The 26,803-nt window shown below is 52.3% G+C and overlaps 1 protein-coding gene across 5 annotated transcripts in view; it reads right to left on the reverse strand.

Moving 5' to 3' along the window:
* Positions 1-698: 698 nt before the first annotated feature.
* SAMD4A (sterile alpha motif domain containing 4A) overlaps positions 699-26,803 on the reverse strand; it is a 57,979-nt gene continuing 31,874 nt past the window's right edge. Inside the window, exons 2-13 of one of the 5 annotated variants that reach the window (XM_065748242.1) lie at positions 22,625-23,143; positions 11,709-11,972; positions 8,441-8,550; positions 7,768-7,854; positions 6,572-6,866; positions 5,858-5,943; positions 5,073-5,191; positions 3,760-3,961; positions 3,237-3,363; positions 2,689-2,772; positions 1,868-2,056; positions 699-966 (exon numbers count right to left, since the gene is read on the reverse strand). In XM_065748242.1, coding sequence (XP_065604314.1) covers positions 938-966; positions 1,868-2,056; positions 2,689-2,772; positions 3,237-3,363; positions 3,760-3,961; positions 5,073-5,191; positions 5,858-5,943; positions 6,572-6,866; positions 7,768-7,854; positions 8,441-8,550; positions 11,709-11,972; positions 22,625-23,143 — 2,111 coding nt within the window. In that variant the 3' untranslated portion in view covers positions 699-937. Of the gene's footprint in view, positions 967-1,852; positions 2,057-2,688; positions 2,773-3,236; positions 3,364-3,759; positions 3,962-5,072; positions 5,192-5,857; positions 5,944-6,571; positions 6,867-7,767; positions 7,855-8,440; positions 8,551-11,708; positions 11,973-22,624; positions 23,144-26,803 lie in introns of all 5 variants that reach the window. The other 4 variants (XM_065748233.1, XM_065748260.1, XM_065748251.1 and 1 more) reach the window with 4 other exon arrangements.

Genomic DNA, 26,803 nt, shown 5'->3' on the forward strand with positions numbered 1-26,803 from the left:
TTAATGGGTTTTCAGTAGGAAATGCTTCACCCAGAGGATGGTGGCGGCCAAGGCCGCGGATGGGGCCCACGGCACGGGTGAAACCAGGCGGCCTTCACAGCCCCTTCCAACCCAACCACGGGGCGATGCCACGAGCCACGGCCGGTTTGGGCAGGCTGGGCAGATGTGCACACCCAGGCTGCAGCACCTTCCCGCTCCCACACGCCCAGGACAGACACACAGACACCCACTGCTCACCCATCGCCCCTCAGCGACGTCCCCGGCCCTTCGCCATCCGCCGCCACGAGGGCGGCACCCACAGACGGAGCTCTTTGCAGACCAGAAAGGCAAAGCTTTGTTTTTGCTTATCTTCGTTTCATTTTGGTTCTGACGATTCGGCCGCCGGTCCCACGCATCCCAAAGGGCGTTTGGGTTTTTTGTTTTGTTTTTTTTTTGCATAGGCTACAGCCCGGCCTCGATGGGATGAGGACAAGGGCCGGGCAGGAGGCAGCGCGGGGTTCCCTATGGCAAATCCACCCCGAAGGGCTTCGGTCACACGCAGGTGACATTCACTGTGGCAAAACCTCAACGTCAGCATTTTTCAGCCGCACCCCCCCGCCCTCCCCGGGCGTTTTTTGCTGTTTGTTTTTTCTCAGCATTATTTCTTTCTTTGCCATTTCTCCCCCCCCCCCTCCCCCACACACACACCCCAACCCCCTTTCTGTTTTCTTTCTGTTTTGTTTTTAGCACGGATGTAAGAAAGGACAACACAAATTCCAACTCTAATGGTATGTTCACAAGGACAGTCTACACGTTCACCAAATTAAAACAGGAGAAAAGAGAGAAAAAGAGACAGAAAGGATGCAAGCTGTTGCTGAGGCTCCCGTGCCCGGACCTCGCCGCTGGACCCGCAGCAGTTGTTCTCCCACCAGCACCGCCGCTGCCACGCTGTCCTCCTCTAGATGGTGGAGGTCCGGTCCACACCATCTGCAAGTGGGAAGGCAGAGTTAGGGGCGGCCCTGGGGTCGTGCTGCTCTGCTCCTGACTGCCCCAGGCCATCCCCGGGAGTGGGATGGAAGCGGGGACGTCCCCCACCCATCCTCCTGTAGGGTGGCGATAGGGTTTTGGGGTGCTGATGTAACAGCTCTCCTCCCAAGGTCTCTTTGCGACCCACAGTGGTACCATGGCCAGGATGGCATGTTGCTCCTGCCATAGTTCCCTGTCCCCTTTCCCAGGAGCAGACGGAGCCAGTCCTGCAGTGCTAGTCTTGCAGAGCTGCCTTGCTCCTCCCCAGATCATCCAACCCAGCAATACCAGGGATGGATAAAGCCCCACAGCCCCTGCATCTCAGCACAGCAGGGACATGACCGGCCCACCCCAAACCTGCACAACCCAACCCGGTGCCAGCATCCCTCCACCTCCTCCCAGAGCACTAGGAGGCTGCCACAGGGCACAAAGCACACCCCAACCCTATTTCCAGCCACCCCTTCCCCAGCACCAGATGCTCCCCAGCACAAACCACAGCACACCCCCAATCCTCCTCACTATCCCCCAGCCGAACCCCATCCCAATCCCTGGGGCACAGGGACACATGGGGGGGTGCACGGGGGCAGTGTGGTCTGTGCCTGCCCCAACAGAGTGCTGCCTGTTCCACTGCCCCGAGCTCGGCCAGGTGGGATTTAAGACTTGAAAACAAACAGGTTTGTTACTCTTGTATAGTTTTTTTTTCCCCCAAAGGTTTTTTATTATTATTACTATTACTACTACTACTACTACTATTATGATTATTATTATTAATTTTCTCTGCAGAACTATTTATAGCACAGCTGGTTTGGAGAGGCTTGGGGGACGTGACCTGGAAAAAACAAGTAACTTGGAGGAGCAGTACCCTGCTGAGGAGCAACACAGCTAAGCCTCGCCTGGGCGCGCGCCGCAGGAACGCCTCGGTGACAGCAGTGTCCTTGTGTCCACAGCCAGCGTCCTGCTGCCGTGTCCAGTCCTTGCTCCCACGTCCCTGTCCCTGGGCAGTGCCATCGTTGCAGGGAGCCGTGTCCTCCCCGTGGGCTCCTGTCCTCCACTGTCTGAAAGTCCACGGCTTTTGGGGCTGCTCTGGGTGATGTGGGCTGCTTGGCTCATCCCATTCGGGCGTCCCCATCCCATCCAGGTCCGCTGCGTCACGATGTGTCCAGTGCCTCCCTGGGCTCTCCTCTTGCACTGCTTGCAGCCTGGCCCTCCTCCTCCCTCCCTGCTCCGTGTCCCCACACGTGTCCCAGGATGCCAGCATCACCATGACCCCACAATGGGACGGCTCTGGCCCTGGGGGTCCCCGTGTCCCCCAGCAAAGCAGAGCTTGGGCTGACAGAGGGGTAAAGCACTCTGAAGCCTGCACACCATTTGAGTGCTCGGGTTGCTTTGTCATTAATTAACAGCAGACTAGTGAACTAACACTAATGATGATAAGCAAGCAAACTAGTGGCTGAAAGCACAGTCTGTGCCAGCGCCAGGCACAATCCCTGCGTTCAGTTTGACCCCTCTGTCCCGACAGAGCAGGCTGAGACCCCTCCATGGGAGCAGCAACCACCCCAATCCAGCCCACCCTTCACAGCCACAGCCGATCCCAGGCCTTGGGGGCAGTGGGGCAGCCCCCGGGGGGTTTGGCTGAGGTTGCCTGGACGTGCTGGAAGAGCCCGAGGAGGAGGGAGTGCTCACCGCTGAGCGCGTGCTCCGTCATGCTCAGGCACAGGGACTCCAGCCTGTTGTTGATGTCAGGTTCAGTCACCGGCACCTGGAACTCTGCAAGAGACAGGGACAGGAGAGCTGGGTCAGGGGACAGGCTGGGGTCCTGCAATCAGGGGGTTGCTGCATCAAAGAGGGCTGGGCACGAGGGCTGGAGGTGCTGCTGCTGTCCCCTGGCTTTTCCATCCTCCCTCCTGAAATACCCCTCCTGTAAGTGATCTGCGTCCCCAGCCCGGCGGCATTTCGGCCCCTGGGTCACACGCACAGTGCCAGCTTTAAATAGAGCACACGTGGGAGGCCACGCTTGGTCCCCATCTGTCTGGGGTTGCAATGCCCCACATGAGTCGCCACGGTAAGAAAAGCCACGCTCAAAGGGCGACGGAGGGCTGCCCTGGGAAACAAGGATGAGCATCCCCACGGGAAGGATGGTAACCCTGCAGGAGCCACGGAATGAGAGGATGCTCCTACATCATCACACCACGGGATGAGGAGAAATGGAAAGGCAAGTGCTGCCTTCCTACCTGGCTGCTGGAACATCAGCATGGTCTGCGGGGAGGTGTGCACCGGCAGCGAGCGCGTTCTCTGCACCGAGCTGTGGCTCCGGCTGGGCATGCTGTTGCTGCCCCCAGGGTTGGCAAACCAGAGGTTCTGTGGGATGCAAAGAACCGAGTGAGGTGGGACGGGGTGTGGGATGGGAGGGGGGGGGTGTGGGAAATGGTGGGAGATGGGAACTGGTGGGAGACGGAAGACGGTGTGAGATGGGAAACCGTGATGTGGGAACTGGTGGGAGATGAAAAATGGGGGGGGAAAGGAACTGGTGGGAGAAGGGAACCAGTGTGTGTGGGGACAGTGATGCTCCCATCCCCACCCAGCTGAGCCCCGCCACCCTCCTGCCAGGCACTTATTCATACACCCCCCCAGGTGCAATAAACCCCTGTGTATCAATACCACAGTACCCCCTGGGCTCGATTCTCCCTCTGTGAGCACCCAGCTGCCCTCCCCACGCTGCAGGCCACTCCCTGCAAAGCCAGGAGCACGACCAACCTGTCTGCCTTGCTTGAGGATGGCAGGGCTGGCAGCGGGGCTGCGCTGTGGGGTGCCCAGCAGCCCACTGGGACCCAGCAGCCCCAGGCGGGCGGTGGGGAGGTTGCGGGAGGGGATCTGGAACTGGCGGGGGTTTCGCCTGCCCAGCCCTGCCCCGGCGGATCCGGCTGTTGGCAAGGAGTTGGACTGCCCGAAGCCTCGGCTGTGGAGAGAGAAATGCTGGGGTGAGAGAGTGGAGGTGCACTCCAGATGGGTTTGTGATGGGTGCAGTGAGGTCCTGGGGTCCCGTGCCTTCCCACCCGCCAACCATGGGTTTGTGTCGTCTGGTTTCTTGGGGTGTGACTGAAAGTCATCTTGCTGTTGGGGCACCAAAGATTCCTTAGTGTCCGGTAAAGGCTCAGCTCGTGTTGTTGGAACCTCTTCTTCCAGGAGGTCCATTTTTATGAAGAAAGCCCTCTCTGGGACTGCCCCGATTCAGTAGGATCTGGTCACAATGGCCTTCAGAGCCACGGATTTACTTGGGACAGACTGAGTGAAAGGCAGCCAGGTGGTGGCTCCCAACACCACAGCCCCAGGTCCTCAGCAGAATGGCCCAGACCCAAGATCAGGCAGCCACAAATGGACCTAATGGGAGCAGACACTGACCCGAGGCCACGGACCTGCCCATGGTAGGGCTGGAAGCAGGTGACCTTTAAGGTCCCTTCCAAGCCAGGACACTCTACGATCCCCCAGTACAACTCTATGAAGCACCTAGTGCAAAGCACTGCCACGTCCCCTCTGCCCAGCACCCCCTCTTGCTCTGGCAGCGAGGAATCCTGATTGCAATCACACATATTTAGCAGAACGAAGCAAAAGGCTGACATTATTGTTAAAACTGCTCTAAAAATAGCTTGTTCTTGAAACAACCCAACTGCATGCTAGGATCACCCAAGCTCCAGCATCATCGTGGATGAGCAAACAGTGTGTTCACAGCACTGTGCTCCTTAACAGCGGGCTCCCAATCTATCTGCCAGCTTTCCGATGGCTTTTTGGTGGAACTCCAGCCCTGATCGAATGAGCAGAAGGCAGGAGGGAAGCAGGCAGGCTGAGAAGCAGTGCAGGGATGCCCTCTGCTTGCTCGGCCTCTCGCTGGCTGAGCTTCCCATCTGTGAAATGGGTGCAGTAGCTCTGCCCTCCGGCACCTGGATGGATTTTGGTGCCTGGGATCGGGGCCAGGTTGTGGGGTAGCATCAAGCAGCAGCACGAGCATCCCTACCCAAAACACAGCTCCAGGACTGCTTGCCACCCCTCCAATCTCCCCAGTGCCCACGTACCTCCGTTGCTGCCGATAGCCCGACAGCTCCAGGAGGGATTTCCGAGGGAAAGACCTAAAGAGTTTTTGCACCTGCTGTTTCCATGACAACAGCCGTTTCTTCTGTATCTCTGTAAACGCCTGTCCACCCCAAAAAAAAAAAAAAAAAAAAAGGAAGAGAAAAATAGGAAACGTGAGTTTTTTTCTGGATGGAGTGAGCAGGGATGTGTGCGTGCATGCATGGAAAGCAGCAGGCAGTGGCATGATCCCAGGGCTGCTGTCACAGCCCTGAGCTGCCAGAGTTCAAGGAGCATCTGGACACTGCTCTCAGACATATGGTCTGATTTTTGGGTGGTCCTGTGCGGAGCCAGGAGTTGGATTCGATGATCCTTATGGGTCCCCTCCAACACAGGATATTCTATGATTCTATGACAAAAAGCACCCAGAGATTCCCTGCCCCTGCCAGGGCACAGCTGTACCTCTTGTACCATTGCCAGGGGTCCCCAGGGCTACCAGCTCAGTGGGACTGCTCCTTGGATGCCCACAACTCAGCTTTTCTTTTATATAAGCTGCATGCAAGGCTTGGAGCTTAGCACTGCCAGGCTGGCATGAGGCATTTCCCAGCTCCACATCCATGCCACCATGTAAGCACTGGGGGAGCAGTGTTTCTGTGAACCCCACTGGCTCCAGAACCACTATTAATACTCCCCAAAAGTATTAGTGTTAGAAACCAGAGCATTTACATAAACAGATACTTTGGAAACAGTTTCTTAAGTGATGAGAATAACAAGATCTGTCACAACTCACCTCATGTATTAGACATTTGTCTATAAGCTGTAAATAGGAGCTTATATTCTCCTCATCGGGTCGGGAAACTAAAAGTTGTGTGCACACTGCAAGAAAGAAAGGGAAAATCAATGGGAACTTGGTGCTGAGCTGAGATCTGGGCTTCAGATCCCCCTTTCCCTTCAATCAATGAGTAAAAAAGCCTGTCCCCAACTCCTGTCCTATATTTAGGGCCAGATTTTGCTCTCAGTTACACTGGTGTCCACCCAGACTGACACTTTCTGGGTCCACAGAATTAGGCCCGAGCAAGCCAGGAGCACAGGACCAACCCCCTTCCCCTCTCCCTGATACAGTATGTGAAAGGCAGCAGATGACAGCAAATTTTTAACAGGGCTGCTGTTCCTCATGGCACCCCAGAAAGTTTCTTTCTATTCTTGTTTTTCTGTGCATTCCTGCTGGACGCAGACAGCATGAACACCCCAGATATGGTGGAGGGGAAGCAGGACATGTCTGAGCCCATATACCTGCTGCAGCAGCCCTGTGCATAGCATGTAATGCTGCTCTCTACCTCACACTGCTACTATCCACCTCCCTGGCACATTAATCCCAACACAAACCCTACACCCTGCATGGAACAGCACCTGCATGTTTGGATGCCCTGCATCTAACCTACAGTCTAAAAAAGGGGCTCAGACCCAGCTGGCCTGCTGGGGACACCCACAAAACCTTGCTCACCTTTCCCCATCACCCTTGTGAACTGTCCAGGCAGGTCACCTTCGGGCAAAGGGCCGCCCCCCGACTCGCCCTCGCAGCCCGGCAGGTGATGCTGCTGCATGCCCCCTGCCACAGAGTCCTTGCCATCGGAGCCCTGGCTGTCTGAGCCCAGCATGGGAGGGGGGTGATGCGAGTCCGTGTCCCGGCTGTGCTCCTCCGGGCTGGAGATTTGGGAAGAGTAGGCTTTGATGGGGGTGAGGATCATTTGGTGTAGTTCCTGCAGCGGGACACGCAGGTTGCCACCTTCCAGGATGTCCTGCGGGTTCAAGGGAGGGGAGGATTTGTGGTGACAAAAGGGCACTGCTAACAAACTAGACTGGCACCACTAATCATGGGATGGTTTGGGTTGGAAGAGACCTTGAAGCCCACCCAGCCCCACCCTGTGCCGTGGGCAGCGGCACCTCCCATCAGATCTGGATGCCCTAAGCTCCATCCATGGCCTTGGGCACCTCCAGGGATGGGGCACCCACAGCTCTGTGGGCAGCCTGCAGTTGGACTGAAATCCCTGCAGCAAAAAAATTCAGCCTGGTGACACAGGGGGGCACAATATCAGGCTGCTGGGCAATGTTTTTCTGGGGGGATGCACTGCTCTGCTAACCGGCAGAGAGGGGTGGAGCAGCTCTTTCCAAGAAAGCAGCCATCTTCAGCAGCAAGACAATGCCCCCCAAAAAATCAAGTCACACACACACGCTCTTGCTTATCTTTCCCTGTATTCTGCTGCGTGCATAGCTGGCTGGGCTGGGCTGATGGTCAGCTCCCTACCCCAGAACCTAAGGGGAGAGGTGGGAGTAGAGGCTGTGCCTGGAAAACACATTGCTGAGGTGAGCTCAATCCAGCGGGCTGTCTCTTGGATTTAATAGTAATTATTAATGTATGGGGGTAAATATGGCTTAATTAGCTCCTGCAATACTCCAAGTACAGTCCTGTTTTATAAATAAATAGTGAAGCAGTGAGCTAACGAAAACACCAATAAATAGCAACACACCACAGAGGTATTTAAAGGCCCCTAGCGGGAGGCTGTGCTGGTTGCTGTTGGAGGATGGTGCAATTAAATACAATACAATATCCCAATAACAAATAGCATAGGGTCAGGCGAGCTGCTCCCAGCGGGTCTGTGGGGGAAAGCAGGAAGGAGAAAAGCTGTTGAGATTACTCACCCTTTCTAACGACTTGAGCAGGTTTTGTCTTTCTTTTAGCTTTTGGATGCTGATGACTATTTTGTGTCTTGCGCCTTTGGTAACGTTCTGAAAGAACAGCACACAGCCTGGCATTACCACCTGCACGGGATGGCCTGGCCAACCCAAAGCCCTTCCCTCTGAAATGGAAAGGGCTGCTATAAATTAATCCAATTTCTGATGTGCACAGAAAATCGTTTAGGAAGTTGTTGGAGATTTCTAGCTAACCCACTCCTACCACAGTGTATCTCAAACTGTGAAAGCAAAGGTGTTGATTGGACTTTTTACACCAGGAGTAACATAGATGGGAGCTGAGAAAGGGGACATTTTCAATGGTTTATGCAGAAATCAGCCACCGAAGTCCCACTGACTTTTGGGAGCTAGGGCCTGAAGACTGTGCCCCCAGAATGCCCAAATCCATTAATCCCAACAGGACCGAGCCCCAGGCACAACTCCCAGTGACTTCAAAGAGGATGGGAATTCCAATAAGAAATCAGGGACGTGGCCTTCTCAAGGTACACGGAGTTTTTGCTCTCTCCCAGGGCTCCACGTCCCTGTTTGCTCTCCAACCACCCACGAAGGCACACATCCTGTGTGTCCCGTTGCCCATGGGATGCACTGGGGCTGGCAGCCCTGTGCCTGCCTGCACACCTACTTGTGCCTCAAGCTGGCATTCGGTGAGGGCCATCATCTCTTCGTACGTCATCTGCGAGAAGAGCGCGGCGTATTTGTGCAGCCGGAGACTCTTGAGCCAGGCTGGAACATCTGCAGCACAAGGGCAACGAGATGAGAGCTCCCCGTTAGTTACGATGCTGCTTAACGATGCGTGGTATCATCAGCAGGTGGGTCAACTGAGGAGTCAACAGAGGGGTTTTTAAGGGCTGCTTTCCCTGTGTGCTATCCCATTGATGCTTCAGGTGCCTAACTGAACTTCACAGGAGCCTACAGAAGGTGAGATGCTATGGGGATGATGGAAGGACCAGCCCTGGGATGAGCAGCTTGGGTTCCTGCCACCATGAGCTGGCTCCCTGGCCCTTAAAACCACTCTGATCCAAGCCCTCTTGCCTACATCAGCACTACACCCAAGATAAAACTGCTAAGATCTGTTCCAGCATCTGCTCCAGCCAGCACAAAGCGTCCCACCAAGCTCAGTGGATCCAGACCCACTGCTGAACACTCAGTCCCTATAGAGAGGGCCTTCACAAAATGTCCTGAAGTCTTTTCCTAGGCAAGACCTCCTACCCCATCCCTGGCAGTGCCCAAGGCTGTGCTGGATGGGGCTGTGGGCACCCTGAGCTTGTGAGAGGTGTCCCAGCCCATGGCAGTGGTTGGGACTGGATGGTCCCTTCCAACCCGCACCATCCCATCCTCTGACAGGCTCTGTCCACTGACACACGTCAGGATTTGTTCCAATTAAATTCCTCCAACACTGTGCCTGAAGGAGATGAACCTCACACCAAACAAGGGGTCAAAGCAGGTACCAAGTTCAAGTCTGCCATTTCCCCAAGAGTCCCAGCACGTGACAGTTCTAAAACTCACTACCAAAAGCCTCACACCAATTTTCTGCTTCAAGAAATGAACAGCTATTAACAGCAAGCCCTCTGCTTGAGTTGAATCTCAACTTCGCTTATGGAAAACACAACATTTTAGTGATGGCACATTAGAGATCTTCCTGTGCCCCTGTCCCCTGGGCCACAGGCCAACGTCAATGGGAAAGTCCAACTGGACACAGGCAGAAGAGAGATTCAACTTCACACACATGTAGAACCCTACAGAAATTAAGGATGTGCAAAGCTGTGTAAGGTGATTTCATGGTCCTCGGAAAGTCCAGCTCCCCACCTGGCCCTTCCACACACAGAGCTACTCTTTAATTACCAATCATTGGGACCGAATTGCCAAGTCATGGCACGGCTGCCAAAAACTGTGTCTACTGTGAGCAGTGGGGTGAGGACTTCAATGTGTTCCCTTCAGGAGGAAGATAGATGGAAAACAGACGTAACGTGAGAGGAGACAAACCATGGGTGGGCCCAGTTGTGCCCAGTGTTTCTCTGGATGCCCTGGAGGGTGGAAGAGAGAGCAAGTTTGGGGAAAGCACTTCAGAAGACGTGGCTGCAGTTCAGAATGGACTTGGCAGAGCCAGAACTCGGTCTGGATGAAATAAGACACAATCCAATAAAAATGCATGAAGCTGTGCACGGATGTAGGAACAGAAAATGGCACAGAACGAGGGCAGGGAACGGGCAGTACTTTTTGCAGAGATGATCTGGGGATACGATGCACGCAGCCAGCACTGCTGTTACGTGAGCACGATGAGCTGTACAGCATCAGAACCCTGTGGCAACCAAGTCCTCCCTGCTCAGCTCTGACACAGAGCCTGGTTCCGGGCAACACAACTTCAGAAGGATATGGGCTTTATGAAGAAACCCAGAGGAGAGAGGCGAGCACAGCTCCGAGTTTAGACTGGGGGAAAAAAACCATGAGCCTGAAGGAAATACAGCTGAGGGGACGGCATGACAAACTCTGGGCATGAGACCAGAGGCTGCAGACATCTGGTTTGCATGTCCCCGAGAGCGGGACAGGAGCGGATGAGCTGACTCAGCAGTGGGGGGAACGGAGCAGGGACGTGCACGAAGCATCCCACAGAGAGGGGCCAGGAGGGGAAGCAGGGACAAAGAGACCAGGTTGGGTTAGGGAGGTCCTGATGGGCAACAGCACCTTTGGTTGTTATATCTGGTTCTCCAAAGGACATCAAAGCGGGTTTGGCCATGTGGGTTAGGGGTGGGGGATTCGTTGCTTTTTTTTGGGAAAACTACCACCCAACTCAGGTCCCAGTCATGCAGAGTGAAGCACCAACAGAAACCTGGAGAAATGTCGTGTGAGAAACACCCACCCTGTGCCACCTGCCGTGTTCAAGCTCCCTAATTACAAGCTTGTTAGCAAGCAGAGCCCATTAGAAACTTCTCCTGTCACATCCACAGCCCATGGCCACTATCCCCATGCAACAACCCAGGGATGGGGCTCAGCACTCAGCATCTCAGGGCAAACCACTAGCATTTCCATGCATTTCTTCCATGCCAATCACAGAAAGTCACACCGTGCCACTTCAAATACTGCTCCACATTAGACAGGACTCATCCATACCTAGATCTGTCTGCAATTAGAATAAAATCAGCCCTTGTGACTATTGAAAAACATGTTTCCTTATTCTGGTACGTCATCAGTCTTCACGCGATGGAGCTGCTTTGCATTAATGAGAAGCAACCATCCCTGCTGGCAATGTGTTACGCTGCATGCCTGACAGCAGTTGTTTAAATAAGTCTCTGCTAGCTGGGAGTTCATTTCCAGTCATTTTCTCTGCTCACAGGAACACACAGGCTGTGAGTTTGCCCATTCCACATGGTTACAGCGATTCATTCCCCTACAGCCTGACGTTTGTTCTCCATCTTTGCAGCAGTGAGGTTTCATTTCTGCCTTACTTACTAAAGATCCCTGCGAGAAGCAGGCAAAATGGGAAAAACAACTGAAAGACACAGGATAAATTCAGTGCAAACAAGCATCCTGAGCCCTGGATACTTGCTGGGGTCGTGGTCACACCAACCACCGCAACGATAAATGACCCATGACGTGCTAAACTTAACCTTTTTTTCACTTTAATTAAAAAATAAATAAATGAAAGAGGAAGAGAGCACCACTCGCAGCTAAAAGCCACAGGCTACGGAGAAAATGAGCACTGCTAAAAGAAGAGCTAACCCAACACCCAACGCAACGATGGCGAGACCAACCAAAACCACGACGCAACGATGACACCAACACTGGGGCAACCAAAGCCCACGTTCCCCAAAACGGCCCCAAAACGTCAAAGCCTCTGTCCTGGGAGCAGGAGGGGGCAGAAAGGGGGGGGAGGCATCTCAGTTGTCACTCACCTTTCATACCACTCCCTTCCTCCTGGAATGTGTTACGAGCAGAAGGCTGATCTTCTAAATGTTCACTCCCACCACTTCCCGAAGAGGCTACACTGCTTTGTGGAGACAGGGGGGCATGATCGGAAGGGATGCACTGGGGTCCTCTAGCTCGTAAGTCCTCATGAGACATCCATCCATGTCCTAGAGGCTGGTTTGGCACATTCATGGGTGGGGTAAGGGACACAGAGCGTTTCAAAGGGCTGTGGTGTGTCTGGCCTGAGAGAACTGAAAAAAAAAAAATAAAATCAAACAGGTTATTCCCCCCTCGCGGCCCGGGATGCAGCACAGTCCCCCGAAAAAAAAATAGTATTTATATATATAAAAAAATATATCAAATGGATGGTGGCTTGGCACGGTGCTGGGGGCTTCACGGTGCCCAGGGTGCTTGAATCCTGCCCTGATCCTGCTCTTTGCCTCCCAGTACCTGCAACGAGACCGGGTCACACGAGCTCTGTGGGGGTGCTTTGGGAAGAGTGGGCCACGGGTTTTTCTCCAGCCAAAAAAAGGGGCTGCTGCCTGTCTGGCAAGGAGGATGCTGCTGTTATTTCAAGCAGAATGGGAAATTTCAAGCAGCTATGCTGAGCTCATTAAACACCCTGCTACCATCACATGCTGCCCCAGAACCAACCCTTCCTGGGGAAGGCACGGAAGCCTTTCAGAAGGGGAAGCTTTTCCCTCCGGGTGAGGACTCAGCTCATGCCCTGAAGCACGAGCTTCTGCACATCTGCCTAAGGTAACTGTGGAGGAACTTATTACCCAAATACATTTCTCAGCCTCTTGAAGTCCTACCAAGCTCCTGCCATCAGCCGAGCTATCGTCAGTAATGAGAGCATCCCTGCTCCTCAGCCCAGCAGGCATGCTTTCATCTGCACGCTGCCTTCCCAAATAAAAGCAAAATGCAAAGCAGCAGGAAAAGCACTGCCCCTGACACAGAGGTGAGTCTGAGTCCCCCCGCTGCAGAACTGTTTGCAACTCCTGGCTGAAATTTTAACACCATCAAGCTCAATTTCTTCCTAAGAAATGATTTTAATGACGCTAGGAAAAGAGCAACGGCTGACTCCTGGCACTTGAGAAAGGGTTTACAACAGATGGGTATTTCCTTGCCTCTCAGTCCCGAAGAGCAGCATGTCTTACAGATCATAAACCACCATCAAGCCAAAATCTTGCATTTAGGGTGAGAGGTAATGACCTCGAGTTGCTCCAGGGGAGGATCAGGTTGGAAATTAGGAAGCATTTATTCTCTGAAAGAGCAGTGATGCAGTGGCACAGCTGCCCAGGGAGTGTGGGTGGGGGGGTCACTGTCCCTGGGGGTGTTCAAGAACCATGGAGATGTGGCACTGAGGGACCTGGGCAGTGGGCACAGTGGGGTGGGCTGGGGATCTCAGAGGGCTTTTCCAGCCTTAACAATTCTATGACTCTATGATTTTCTCACACTTATTTGTGGATTTTTTTCTGCTTGAATATATTTTGAAATACAACATTTGCTGAACGGCCTGAGCTCCACACCACTCCATTTTCCCCATCACTCATTTCTAATTATCTCCTCCAAAACATGCACACCCTTTTATTTGGCCTGAACAGTAACAGGGGTGATGCATGCTATTAAAGGAAAGGATATCGAGGAATTACTTGTTTCCTGCAGATGAAGAATACGTGAAAGGTTTGGTCTGTTGGCTTAACAAACTTCAAGCTCCACTGCTGCCAATGTCATTTAACTGATTTATGCTGCTTAAACCATACATGCAGTTAATGTGTTTTGATGAACAGATTTAGGATACGGAACGCTTCTTTAGTGCTTTACTGCCATTCTGTTCAGTGGAATTAGCTGGGCTTCCTGGAGGCTGTTTCCTGATAACTGAGACCAAAAAATCCCTGGATTTGGCCACTGCTCAGCTGAGCTCCACCATGTTGGGTGTGCACCCTGAGCAGAGCTTTCTGAATCCGGGATCACTGGGAAACCCCATGCAGTTAAAAGGGTTAGTGGGATAATCTGTGTTAGCTACAGTCCTTTGATTTGGGAGGAACCTTTAAAGGCCTTCTGGTCCCACTCCCCTGCAATGAACAGGGACACCCACAGCTCCCTCAGGTGCTCAGAGCTCTGTCCAGACTGAGCTTGGCTGTCTCCAGGGGTGGGACATCCAGTGCCAGTGCCTCACAGCCCTTCCAGACCACGATTACCATGTGGGGTAATCAGTGCACATCTATTATCATTCCTATTGCTGTGCCTTCCCTGCTGGCACGTACTGCAAGCACCATGCAAAAGAATTGGCTCATGATGAGGAATATGCTCTCTTCCCATTAAACAACTACAGAGATGGCCTGCAGAAGCCTCTAGGCAGAAAAGGACGTCAGTGGGGACATGGAATTGTTTTCAAAGCAGCGTTTCCTAAAGCTGCAGCACTTCCTGATGGGAAAACAGAAATATTTTGGGTTTTCTTGGATGAGGTATTTAAGCACTGGTGGCTCAGCCAGGAAGGCTGAACCATGCCAAGCCCTGCAACATCCAGGGGGCTGAGGTCACTCTGAACTATCGTAGGGTAAATTCCTTTAAGGAAATATTCATGCAGAGGAGAGGTGCAGGAATGGGGTACGGGCAGCACAGGTGCTTGCAGGGCATGAGCAGACTGCAGGATCATCATAGGACTGCTTGTAGGGAGCACAGGGCTGCTGCTTGCAAGCTGTCCTCTCCCCAGATAAGAGGATGCTTTGGGCTTAAATCCAGCACGGATTCCCTCCTGAGCAGCCATTCCCTTGCAAACTGCTGCTCTTCCATCTTCATTTCACATCCCCTAATTAGAAGCCGGCATCAGCTGGTGGAGAAATAATGGACTCTGCAGGATGGTCAGGAACAATTAGAAATCACCCAGTGCAACACATAAAAATCAGTTCCACTTCTTCTCCCGACACAGCACAAAGCCAGCGTCCAGCAGGCTGCTGGATGAGCCCATTCATGCAGCTCCCGAGCGATGCTGTAGGGAAACTCCTCCAAAAAGGATGCTGCTAACGTGGTGTGCACATTGCAATCTTACTTTATAATTGTGGCAGGAGGCCCTGGAGCTGGCAGGCAGTGCCTGAAGCAGAGCATGAATCATGCTTGTTGCTCCGGACCCATGCAGAGCGCGGCGTTGGTGCCCATTTGTTGGCACACTGATGAGCACTGCTCCTTGGCCTTCTGCTTTCTGCTTCTTGAAATAACAGATGCAGCTAATGACCCTGAAAACATCCTCTCCTTCCCTGCTTTTGGAGCACTTTTTGGGTGGTCTGAGGTGAAGCTGGGGATGCCAATGGCTGGGCTGGGATGATCTGCTCCTTTGGTCTTCTGCTAAAATAAATGTGCTGCACGTGCTCTATCTTGGGCAGCCTCAGCCCGTCACTGCAATAAAGCCCCTAAATCACACCCAAACCACGGACAGCCACAACCTGCCTAAATATAATGCCTCTGAGATCAGCCTGAGACACTTGGCATCCCAGGGAAAAACGTAATAAATAACCCAGAGCCAGTGCCAGAAATGCGCGTGGTGCTGCTGGAGCTCTCTTGGGTTTCAGACCAAGCCTGGCATCGTGTTTCCAGGGGACTAAAATAAAGGGGTAGAGAAGGAGCAGATCTGCACTGGGGCTCCTGGTTATGGGATGCTGCAGGAGGGACTGAGCAATCAGGAGAAAACTTGGGTCACCCCCATGTCTCCCAGGTTCAGCATCATTCATCTCAAAATCTGGCTTTAAGCACCTCTGAGGCAAAGCACAGAGCTGCTGGGGTGCCCTTTAAACCAACCAACCTCACATTCCTTTAACCACTGCATAGGCAAAGCACTGCTCTGCAAAGCGAGCCTTGAGCCAAGAAGTCAGGAAGAAGCACAGACAGCAGAAAAGCCTGTCGTGCAAACTCCAAAGAAAACACACACAAAAAAAACCCCACGACTTTTTAAAATGCTGTTTCCTGTTCAAGAAGAGCACTGGACAAAGCAACAATAACCCATTTGTCAGTGTCACAGCCCTTGTGAGGCCCCATCCAGGCTGGGCTGGGAACGGAGCAGGCGATGGGCACTGGGGCACAGTGGGTCTGCCCTGAGCCAGGTGGGTGTGATGCCCAAGAAATGCAGTTTCTCTCACACCTTCATACACAAATCACCCCCAGGGAATTCTGATCCATTAATAATAATGCTTCTGCACTGAGCTGAGCCTCAGCCATTAGCCTAGAATTATCTCATTTTTGCTAGGAGCTCCAGGATCCCTTTGGCAAAGCCAGGGTGGTACCTGGTGTGGCCAAGTGCAGCCATGCAAGCTGGAAACCACGTTTTAAGCCTGGACATAGACAAAATCCTGTGGGATGCCTCCATCAGCTGTTGTGTTGGTCGCTGGTAAGACCCCCAGACTGAGAAACATCTGAGAAACAACGTAATACTCTCTGGATGGAGAACCCCCTCCATCCTCTACAGAGCAATGTGCAACCTGTAGGACAAGCAAAAGACCTTGAGGAGGTCAAGTGGAGGAGATGGATGCCAGGTTATCTGGTGACAGGGAGAGAGGGAATGACCCTGAGCTGCACCAGGGCAGGTTCAGGTTGGGTATTAGGAACAATTTCTTCTCTGAAAGAGCAGTGATGCAGTGGCACAGCTGCCCAGGGAGTGAGGAGGGCCATCATCCCTGGGGCTCTTCAAGAGCCATGGAGATGTGGCACTGAGGGACGTGGGCACTGAGGGATGGTGGGGTGGGCTGGGCTTGGGGATCTTGGAGGTTTTTTCTGGCCTTAACGATTCTATGATTGCATCTGAAAGGGACATTTGACTCTGAAATAGGACCAGCTGCTGCGCTACGCAGAACTGCAATCTCTTCCATGCTCACTGACTTGACCAAACTGGGATTTTCTCCTGGCTTTTCCTTTTTTTTTAGCTTACTTTTGCTCACTCAGAAAAGCAGTTCAGCCACGTAGGCACCTCTGCAACTCCTCTGCATCTCAGCCTGACCTGCCTCCCCCAGCCCCAGCCAGCTGGGATGCTCGGACAGGATGCAACCACCGTTCCCACCAGGCTCCATCAGCACCACACAAGAGCTCTTAGGACACTGACTTTTTCCCAGTGTCATCCCATATCAACCCACCTCAGCTTTCTGCCTCCTCTGCAAGCTGAGAGCTCGTGTGTGCTACTGTGTGCTACAGATCCGCCCCGATCATCCTGAAACATCTGCATTTCCTCAGACACTTCCTTGCATTCGAGTTAAGCAGGGATTTTTGCACTAGCACAAGGCTGTATTACTCAGCAAACGGCGGGGACTGCAATTAAAAGAAAACACTGAGTGCAGAGCACCCTCTCACAGAATTGCATAATGAATGGGAACAGCAAATTTGAGGAGGGGAAAAAAAAAAGGCTCAGCTCGGCTTCAAGGCTGCCAAAAATGAACCATTGATTACAGCACATTCAATCCATTTGCATTCAGAGAGCTTTGCTTTGGAGCCGAGATGGAAACAGAGTCTTAATATAGCTGGGGAGAAAATATCCTTCTTGCACTCTCCTCGCTGCACTTTGATAGGAAGCAGCCACAGAGCAGATGGTGCCTATATATAATCACTAGACCTATTATCCCAGCCTCTTTTAGTAATTTGAAGGATGTGATAACCACAAGGAGAACGGCAAATATTCCCCCTCCTCCCCTCCTTTCCCCCGGCTAAGAAAAATATCCAAAAAAAGAGCAGGAAGCTATAATTATGGCAACGATTAAAAGAATTTCCAAATGAAGTAAATAACTGTTTTGCACGCCGCTCCTTTAAACCAGAAGTCAGAAGTTAATTAAATAGCTGCACGTTGCGGAGCTGAGATCACACAGCCAGTCCCAGCACAATGCTGCAGTTGGGAAAAAACATTAAACCCAATCCGTGCGTGTGCACTGCTGCCCTCCTGCTGGAAGCAGAGCTGATCTTTCTCTAGTTATTTATTTGCCAGATCCAAGGGGGGGGGAGCTGAGCTCACTGCTGGAGCAGCTACAGCAGCAACAGCCCACTGCAGTCTGTGCTGGTGATGGTGGGCACCAGGTGAAATACAGGCAGCTGTAGGAGGGTCCATCCGTCAGGAAACCCTGAGGGCAGCTGAGGGGGCTGGAAGCATTACTGGGGATGTCTGATTTTGCTCACAGCTCACAGAGCATCTGTCAGCTGCACCAGTGCTCTCTGTGCTGCTCCCAGGTCAGAAGTGTGATTCACCAGCAACAGCAATCCCAAGGACCACAGGATAAAGACAAAACTACTGCTGCTGCTTCCCAGTGTCCCTGAGGCCCCCCAGCAGTTAGAAGAGAGTAGAGGCAGCAAAGGAGCTGCATCCTCCTGCCTGCAGCTATCCATCCCCCAGTGCCAAGGGAGGAGGATGGGAGCACCCCCATGTGCTGCTGGAGAAGTGCTGAGGGACACAGCTAGAGGGCATGGTGGGGACAGAGTGATGGTTGGACGAGATGATCTTAGTGGTCTTTTTCAACCTTAACGATTCTATGTCTCTAAGATGGCTTCCCAACTTGGTGGCCTCCTTCGAGTCCACGAGCCAGGAAGGCCAAGAGCCATTGCATCAGGTAGCTGGAGGATACAGGCAAGGGTCGGACCTCATGCCCCTAAAGCTGAAGGCACAAAGGCACAGCAAGGCTGGTTCATCCCTATCATATGCTTCTGAGATGCCTCAGGTGGGATCTCTCGTCTTCCACCATGCCCCAGCCCCCTCCCTTGCTAAGTGATGCTCTGAAGGTCTACGGGCCACACATCTCAACAGCAGAATGCTCTGAACTTAGGGAAGGGTTGGGAAATCTGTACCTGATGTTTAGTGCCGATGTAGAAGACACTGCCTCCCCCTCTCAGTCCTGTTTGGTGTATTTCTGTGTATTCTGCATGGATTTGGAACAAACAACTCTACTCACACATAGCACTAGTCACACCTTCTCCCTGTACGCCTCCTCCTCCGCTTTTAAGCTACAGAACAAGTGAGACACTGTAGTGAAGGCACTCTGGCAAACAGAAACTCCTACAACTGTTCTCCAACTGTTACGAGCAACACTAGAGGGCATGAGCAAGACAACAGTTGCCCTGCTCAACCACGGCTGAAGGGATCAGCACGACAAAGGCCAACATCCCTTACAGAACCAATCACTAAAAGCGAGAAAAAAGCAAAAACCATCAGAGTCCACCAGAGTTTTACGACCTCCATGTGTTCCCATCCCCAAGCAATGCGGATGACAGGTGTGCCACAACACTGCAGGAGAAAAACTCAAGATATTCACACCCAGCACACAGCAAGCACTTTCTTGGTGCTGTTTTTCCCCAGTGAGATTGGGGGAAACCCCACCACCTTGTTCTCTCATCACTAGGAAGCTCTGAACTGGGGTAAATGGAGGCAGCTAGTGATAGGACAAGAGGTAATGAGTGGCCTTAAGTTGTGACAGGGTAGGTTCAGGTTAGATATTACGAAAAATGTCTTCTCATGAAATGGGACTGATTGGGGATGGGGAATGGGGATGGGAATGGCACATGGTGCAGTGCACAATAGCTCAGGAGCAGAAGCATGGCTGTCAGTGCTGGTCCAAGCTTCGCTTAAATGCAGGGGATTCCAGGCAGAGCAGTGACAATGGAATACCAGGGTGTGTGGCACCTCTTCTGCCTGATGACATCCTCAATGCCCGGGATCTCTGCTCTGTGGGATATTCCGTAATGAGGTCTCTGACCTCATCCATCTATCACTGATCTGTGATGCACACGTTTCATGTGACTTAATTCAAGTATCTGTGGGAAATTCACTGTGAGTGAGCCTTTCTGTAGGTCTGGGGACCTGCTCTCCACAGGGATCTTGTATGCCCTGGCTCTACACCAGGGACGGGAACACAGTGAAATCTCACCACAAATCCACAAAGGAGGTAACGCAGCTATCCTCGGGTGACACACTGGGAGGAGAGGAGGGGAATACATGGGGTTAAGCTGTGCTGGGCTTCTACTTGACAAAGGAAACCCAGCTGGAAGCCAGATCATGCCCAGATGGAACCAATTACATATGGCAGAGAACAGGGTCAGAGCCCAGGAGAAACACCCCTCTACAGCTTGTATTGCGTGCTCCTTGCTGGCTGAGCTTGGAGCACAGAGCCCAAGGCACTGCTGAGTTTAACTGTGCCACCACACCAGACACAGCACCTCCAGACACCACTCTTCTAGGAAGGGCTCTGCCCCGTGCTGGTGCTGGCAGCAGACATCGACAGGCTGAGCCCCCACTCACATCAACACCTCCAGGGGAGAGGAGAACCCAACAAGAATAGCAATAAAACCTAAACAAACAGCGAGTGCTTGAGGGCTTAGCTTTGGAGCAGGAGATTTATGGATGTACTGAGTGACTTGAGGAGCTGGGACAGAGGCTGGCCAGCCACGTTTGTTTTTGAGCATCTATTTGTGGACTCACTGTGCTTGCGTCCAAGCAAATATTGCGTTAAGGAAACTCGGGAGCAAATGCACAGAGCGTGGCCTCCAGCTGCACCCACAGGTTGTCTGAGCTCACTGCAAGCCAAATGAATCAGCAGGAGCTGTGCAGCCCTATGATGTGGCACTGAGGGACACGGTCAGCAGGCATGGTGGGGGTGGGCTGGGGCCGGCCTTGGTTATCTTAGTGGTCTTTTCCAACCGTAATGATCCTATGATTAAATCCCACAGCAGAACAACGTGGGTGGGATGGTGTCACATGAAGTGGTGCCAAGGGACACAAGGGGGACCCGGACCAGGCAGGGGACTCTGTGCTGGGACCGCTGTGGCAAAGGGCCATGGCCATACAGCAAATTCACATCAGGTTGAGCAGCTTATTGAGAAACGTCATTTAAGACCCAGTGCTTCTTGCCCAGCTTGTCAATCATTAACCTGTTGCACCCAAAGCTTTTTTTGTCGCGGGCTCCTTTCCTGCAAGCCTGACCTGGATCAAAGAGGCCATTCCCCTCTTGGCTAAACATCCCAAACCTCCCCGACACCTCGAGGCTCCCTGGAGCACGTCACTGGGACTGCCGCAGGCACAGACGGTGTCACCTTCACCTGTGTCATCCTCAGATTAAGCTCGTACCTCCCTGCTTCCAGCTCACCACGCAAGGACCCAAATCCCTCCCGCAGCCACCTATTCTAATCCCCTCCCTGGCACGCAAAGCTTCCAGCCATGCAAAAACCACGAGGACCCAAAAAAGCCACCCAGGAGGTTTAGTAGCACAGCTGCCAATACACTGATGACTCTTTTCACTCATTCAGCCTTTTCCATGCAACTCGGTCACTCTGACACAGCTCTCCCCTGCCCTGTGCACGGCACTGAAGGAGCCCCGTGTTGTGCAATGGCAAGGTACCAGGAGCCAGGGTGTCAGAGCCGCTGCCAACCCTTGTATCACCGCCCGATGCTGCCTGACTTGGTTCCAAAGCCACACATGCTCCTCCCTGACCTGCTCTAAGCCAAGGGATGTACATGATGGGGATGGGATGGGAATATCAGCCACTGGCTGTGGAGAAGCTGCTAAATCCCTTTCAGCTCAGTCACTGGGTGACAAGGATGGGTGCTGGAGAGGCAGGGGCTGGGCTGCATACATTCAGAACGGCACCTCTCATGGCTGTTCATTTAAAACACAACCTAACGAGGCACTGATTAGAGGAAAAAAACCAAATCAGCAACCTTCAGTGAGCATTTTACAGCTTCCAGCCATTTCATGGTGTATTTTCCATAGGCTGATGGAGAAACCGATGCCTCACTGCAGGCGCTCTCTGCATCCCTTGTGTCTTAGGGCAGTGCCAAGCAGGGAAGGCTGAAGTGGGAGCAAAAGCATACCAAATTTTGGGGAGGAACGGGCATTTATTGCTATTCATCAGCTCCAATAGCATGGATTGAAGCAGGGAAGCAGAAACCAGGTAGAGGACAGGAATAGGTAGGGGCTGTCAGCACTTTGGACAAGATCATCCTAGAAACGGGTGGAGAAGGGTTGAATAGAGCAGGGGAAGGGCAGGGTGAGAGGAGTGTGCTAAAATGGGGACAAAAAGCATGCTTTAGGGGAACATTTCTGTCGTGGGCTCATTAGGCAAGATCCAGTGATAACAGGAGCCAAGAAAGGTCTCCAAGCAGAAGCTACATGTCATCAGGAATAAGGATGCAACAGACACACAGTGGAGGAGCTCACTGAGAAGATGCTCTGCTCCTCTCCCAGGGACAATCTGCAGCCCTTACAGTTGCTCTAGGAAAGCCAGAGCTGCACTATACCTCCATTCACCACCAGTGTCAAAGTCCCAACCTTCGCAGTGCTCAAACCTCAGGCTGGGCTCTCCTCCGTCCCAACCAAAACTTGGCAGGACCTCAGCAGGGCAGAGCTTCCCAACTCTCTCCCAACACAGAGAACATTGCAGCTCAACCTCTCAATAGCCACCAGCTTCACACCTCTCTGCGCTGCAGATTAAAGGGGGTGTTCTCAAAGATTTCAGATCCCAGCCCTGCTTCTCATGTTGTTTGGGGCTCTGATCCCATTCCTTTCCAGGTCCCCAGGTTGCTTTTGGGAACGAAGCATCAGCTGCCCGCTTTGGGAACTTTTGGAGCTGCAAACCTAGCTGAAGCTGCACGAAACAGAAGGGGCTGCCCGCTATGACACACACCATTTTGCCCTTACAGCTTTTTGGCTGCTCTTCCCTCCTCTCCAGCAACCTTTTTCAAAACCCACAGAATTCAAGGGAGAAAACTGGAAAAAGAAAAACAACAAAAAAAGGCAGGTGGGAAAACAACAAGCAGGTAGGGGAAAAACACCAAAACCAGGGAGTTCCCTGTGGCCTGGGTGAAACTATCCCCTCTGCTTAACATGGCAAAGAGGGATGGTGAGACCAGCTCCCCTGTGCTCCCACCAGTGCTGCTGGTACTTACTGGTGCTTGTGCTAGTGCCGATGGTGTTGATGGTGGTGGGGACGGAGGAGGAGGAGTAGAGGGGCAGATGGCCGTTCTCACAAGCCAGGTTTTTGTCCTGCCAGCTGGAAGCGCTGACGCTTATGCCCGAGTCTCGAGAGTTTTGCCACCCGTTGAGTTTATCGTCGGAGTTCTGTCTTTGGTGATAGTAGTGCGTCTGCCCGTAGTCCACCGAGTCCGAGCGGCCCCTGCCCTGGCTGCCAAAGGTCCCCGACGTGCGGTCCTCCAGGTGGTTGAGCCACATGGCCAGAGCGCTGCGGTCCTCCAGCGAGGTGGCCGGGTGGATCAAGGCGTAGGACAAGAGCTGCCGGCTCTCCTCGATGTGCTGGTTGTGCTCGATGGAGTGGGCCAGGATTTTAGGCAAGAGTTTCATGTATTCGACTTTTGCTTCGATGTTTCCGGGCTTCAGTAAAGGCAGGTGGGTTAACAATAGGGAAATCACTTTATCCTTGGATTCCTGTTGCCATTGGTTAATGATTCCTGTTGAAGGAATTGGGGGGGGGGTGGGGGGAGAAGAGAATTGAGAAATCAGCAAACAGATCTAATACATAAATGAACAGACTCAGGCAGGGTAAATACAACATGACAAAGGGATCCCTGCGTGCTGGATGCCACTGCACAGAAGGAGCTTTTCTCTGACAAACTTCCCCTTTCAAGAGAATAGGGAATGAAAAGGAGCTGGCACGAGGCTTGAGCCCTAAAGAAAAGTCAGCATTCCACAGGGACCTGAGGTGTGGGACAAGCGAGCCAAGGTGCAGCCAACCTGCCCTGCAGGAATTTAGGGAAGGGCTCCGTTGTAGCAACTGCAGAGCTGTTGTTAGCTCACAGCAGATAGGAGAGGCTTTGGAAGGGCAGAAAAAAAAAAAGCAAATGTGGGGTCTAGCTCTAAAAATATGCAAAGGGAGAAGGCAGGGAATTATAAACTGGTCACTCAACTCGAACACCAGGAGAACTGATGGAACAAATAATGAAACAAGCTACTTGTAAGTACTCAGAAGATAACAAGATGATAAGTGACTGCTGACACAGATTTGTCAAGAACAATTTAATTTCCCTCTGCGACAGAGTAACTGGCCTGTGAATAGCTGGAGCAGCAGCAAGCACCGTATGTCTTCGTGTTCATTAGATGCTGCTGCACACGGCTTCCAAGCCAGCAGAGCAGGGAGGCACACTCAGGCAGAGCCATGGGGGCACACAGCTCATCAGAAAACCATATGGGAAAAGTCAGGAGTCACGATCCATTGCCAGCACTGAGGTGAGCTCAGCAGGGAGCCCTGGACCCCGTGACATGACTTGGTGTTTTCTTAGCGACAGAGTCATAGAGTCATTCAGGTTGGAAGAGATCTCTAAGGTCCCTAAGCCCAACCATCATCCCACCCCCACCGTGCCCACTGCCTGGGTCACATCCCCACGGATCAGGAACGCCTCCAGGGATGGTGACTCCTCCCGCTCTCTGGGCAGCAGCTGTGCCAGCACATCGTTTCTGAGTTTTCCCTAACATCCATCCTGACTCTCCTGGAGTAACTTGAGGCCATGACCTCTCGTCCTACCAACAGGGTGACGCGATCGACAGGTGTATTTGATGTACACCCCCATGAAATGAAGACTTCGATGTCCACCTGTAGGGTCCCCCACCAGGCTCACCTTCCCAAGCTCAGCAACCAACCTAACCCTTCCAACACCTTATCACACCACGACCCTTTTTAGGCACCATTCAACATCTGGCTAACACAAACCCTAACGCTGGCACAAACACCAGCGAGCAGCAGCAGCAGCAAACAGCACTCCTGCTTCACGCTCCCGTTTCCAGGCGTGCAACTGTTTTAACAGGAAGCCACTAGATGGCTTGCTGGAAGCACTGCTGGCTCTCCCTGGAACTTTCTGCAGTGGCACACATCACCCTGCAGCCCCAGCCTCCTCCCCATCCCTGCTCACCATCGCGTGACGCAGCTTTGGGTGGGACAGAGCCATGGTGTTGGCAGCAGAAGCGAGACGCTGGTGCTTGGTGCACGGAGGGGTGTGCACACTCTGCTGCTTAAGAAGTGGATTTGGAAAAGCAACACTGCACCTAAGTAAAGCTGTAAGGAAGAGACAAGTGGAGCAGGAGTCTGGGTCCGTTCTGCAGTGGATGCACAACTTCGTTTTGGGTCATAATCGTTCTGAGCTCTTCCAGCTGGACACTGTTTGAGGGATCTGAGGACGATCCCTCTGCCAAAAATATCGAGTAATGCAGTATTCTGGACAGGACCACCCTCAAAACAATCTGGTGCAGCTCTGCTGTTTCACACAGAGTCATTAAAGCACAAACAGGAAAGCTAGAAGAGTGCTGAAGACCCTTTGCTTTCAGAAGCCCCTAGCATGCTCTCCTGCATGCTCTCTGACGTGCTCACAGGACGCAGGCGTGGACACTAATGAGATAACAGCCTCATTCACTCCTCTAGACGCTGCATCAAGAATGCTCTCTGTGGCAAAATAACTTTGGCTGCTTGAAGGAATGAGAGGGACGTAAAGGATATTTGGGTATTTGCAACAGCCACGTAAGGTCCCACGCGAAACTGCCGTCTCATTTGTCACTCCAGTGTGGTATGCTTGCTATAGGGCACAGGGTACCAGCACCAGGTATCACTTCTACTAAGGCTGAAGCTCACGCTGCCCTATGAGCAGGTGCAATGCAGGGAGAGTACCCTTGTCCTCCCAGTCTCCCTCCAGCAGAAGCTCCCCCCAAACAACAACCTATTTCTGGTGTTTGGAAACCTTAAAGTATACAATCACCGGTTTGTTTTTTCCATTTTAATTTTTTGCAAGCAGACTTCTAGCTTCAAGTTGGAAACCAGTGACCCTGCACGGAGGGACAGGCTTCCAGCACACACTCAAGGATGCATTTGCATCATCAGCAGTGATGTCTCCAAGGAACAGTGGAAATGCATGATATCTCTCGAGTGCTTAAAATAAAAAACAACCACCCTCGCCAAGATAAACCTTTTCATTTTGAAAGCAGAAGAGAGCTTTGTGGCAGAAATTGGGTTATGCTCCTATTGTCGTACGCAAGTTATCGCATTTCACAAGTGAAGTAGACAAACATGTCAGCCGAGGCTCTGACAAAGTGGGCAAGATGAATGATGTGCGATTTATGAGCCAGACAACAGCCTGTAATGAGTAACAAGGACAGCAATTAAAGATGGCAAGTGTTTTAAGAGCTGCCCAAAGATTTTCTGAATGACAAAGGGTATGTTTAAATAGCAGGCTCAGTATCATCGCTCCACAATGGTAAGTCAGTGCATTCAAGGCCTCCAGTTGTCAGTAAATTACTCCTAAATTACTGTTTTATTATACCCTTGTTTTCAGTTTCACAACATATTCCATAGAAAGTTCTCAACAACACATTCAGATGATCTGCACAAGCAAGAAATGACTAAGAGTTCGTTAGCTCCATGTACCTGAAGGGCACTGACTAAGCAGGACACCTCTAGAAACACCAAACAGATCAGTGCTCCCCGCTCTACCCAAGAACAAAAAATAGCGTTTGTATCAAAAACTGATGCTGAGATCCCTGATTTTGCATGGCATGAGCCCCAGTATTGGGGTCTGGGAGGAGGACCTAAGCCCAACTGGTCGCCTCTCAAACTCTCCTGGGGATGGACTAAGCTGAGGATGGACTACACCACTGTACTACTTGGAAACCACTGCAGCTACTTGGAGTAAGACTGAACTCGGCCGCCCTGGAGCACATATTGGCTATTTCTGGGCATGCAGGAAGGGCAAAAAATGCCCATGTAGAGGAGCTCTTCCTCAGCAGCACTCCCAGAAGAGCTTCCCATTGTTTGCAGCTTCCTGCATCACCAGTGTGCTCGTGGCACTGCTGCAGGGCACAGCTCAGAGGAGGCATCCACTCTTCTTTTTGCATAAAAAATAACACTTGGACTTCTGCTTCACAAAGCTCCAGCAGCACAGGTATTAACAGCCCAACAGCCTCTTTGGCCAACATGCCATCCTCCAGGGAAGTGGCACCACCAAGAGGCAAACATCACCCCCACTTTTACTAGACATTTGTTCCCATGTGTCTCAAACACTTGCCTTGATTTCCATTCGGACTTTGATGAGCTAAGCTTGAATTTATCTTTTCTTCAGCTTCGGGATGAA

Source organism: Cyrtonyx montezumae, unplaced genomic scaffold (assembly GCF_038088225.1).
Source record: "Cyrtonyx montezumae isolate F1298 unplaced genomic scaffold, pur_monq_1.0 scaffold_10, whole genome shotgun sequence".
In the NCBI taxonomy this organism is placed as follows: domain Eukaryota; kingdom Metazoa; phylum Chordata; class Aves; order Galliformes; family Odontophoridae; genus Cyrtonyx; species Cyrtonyx montezumae.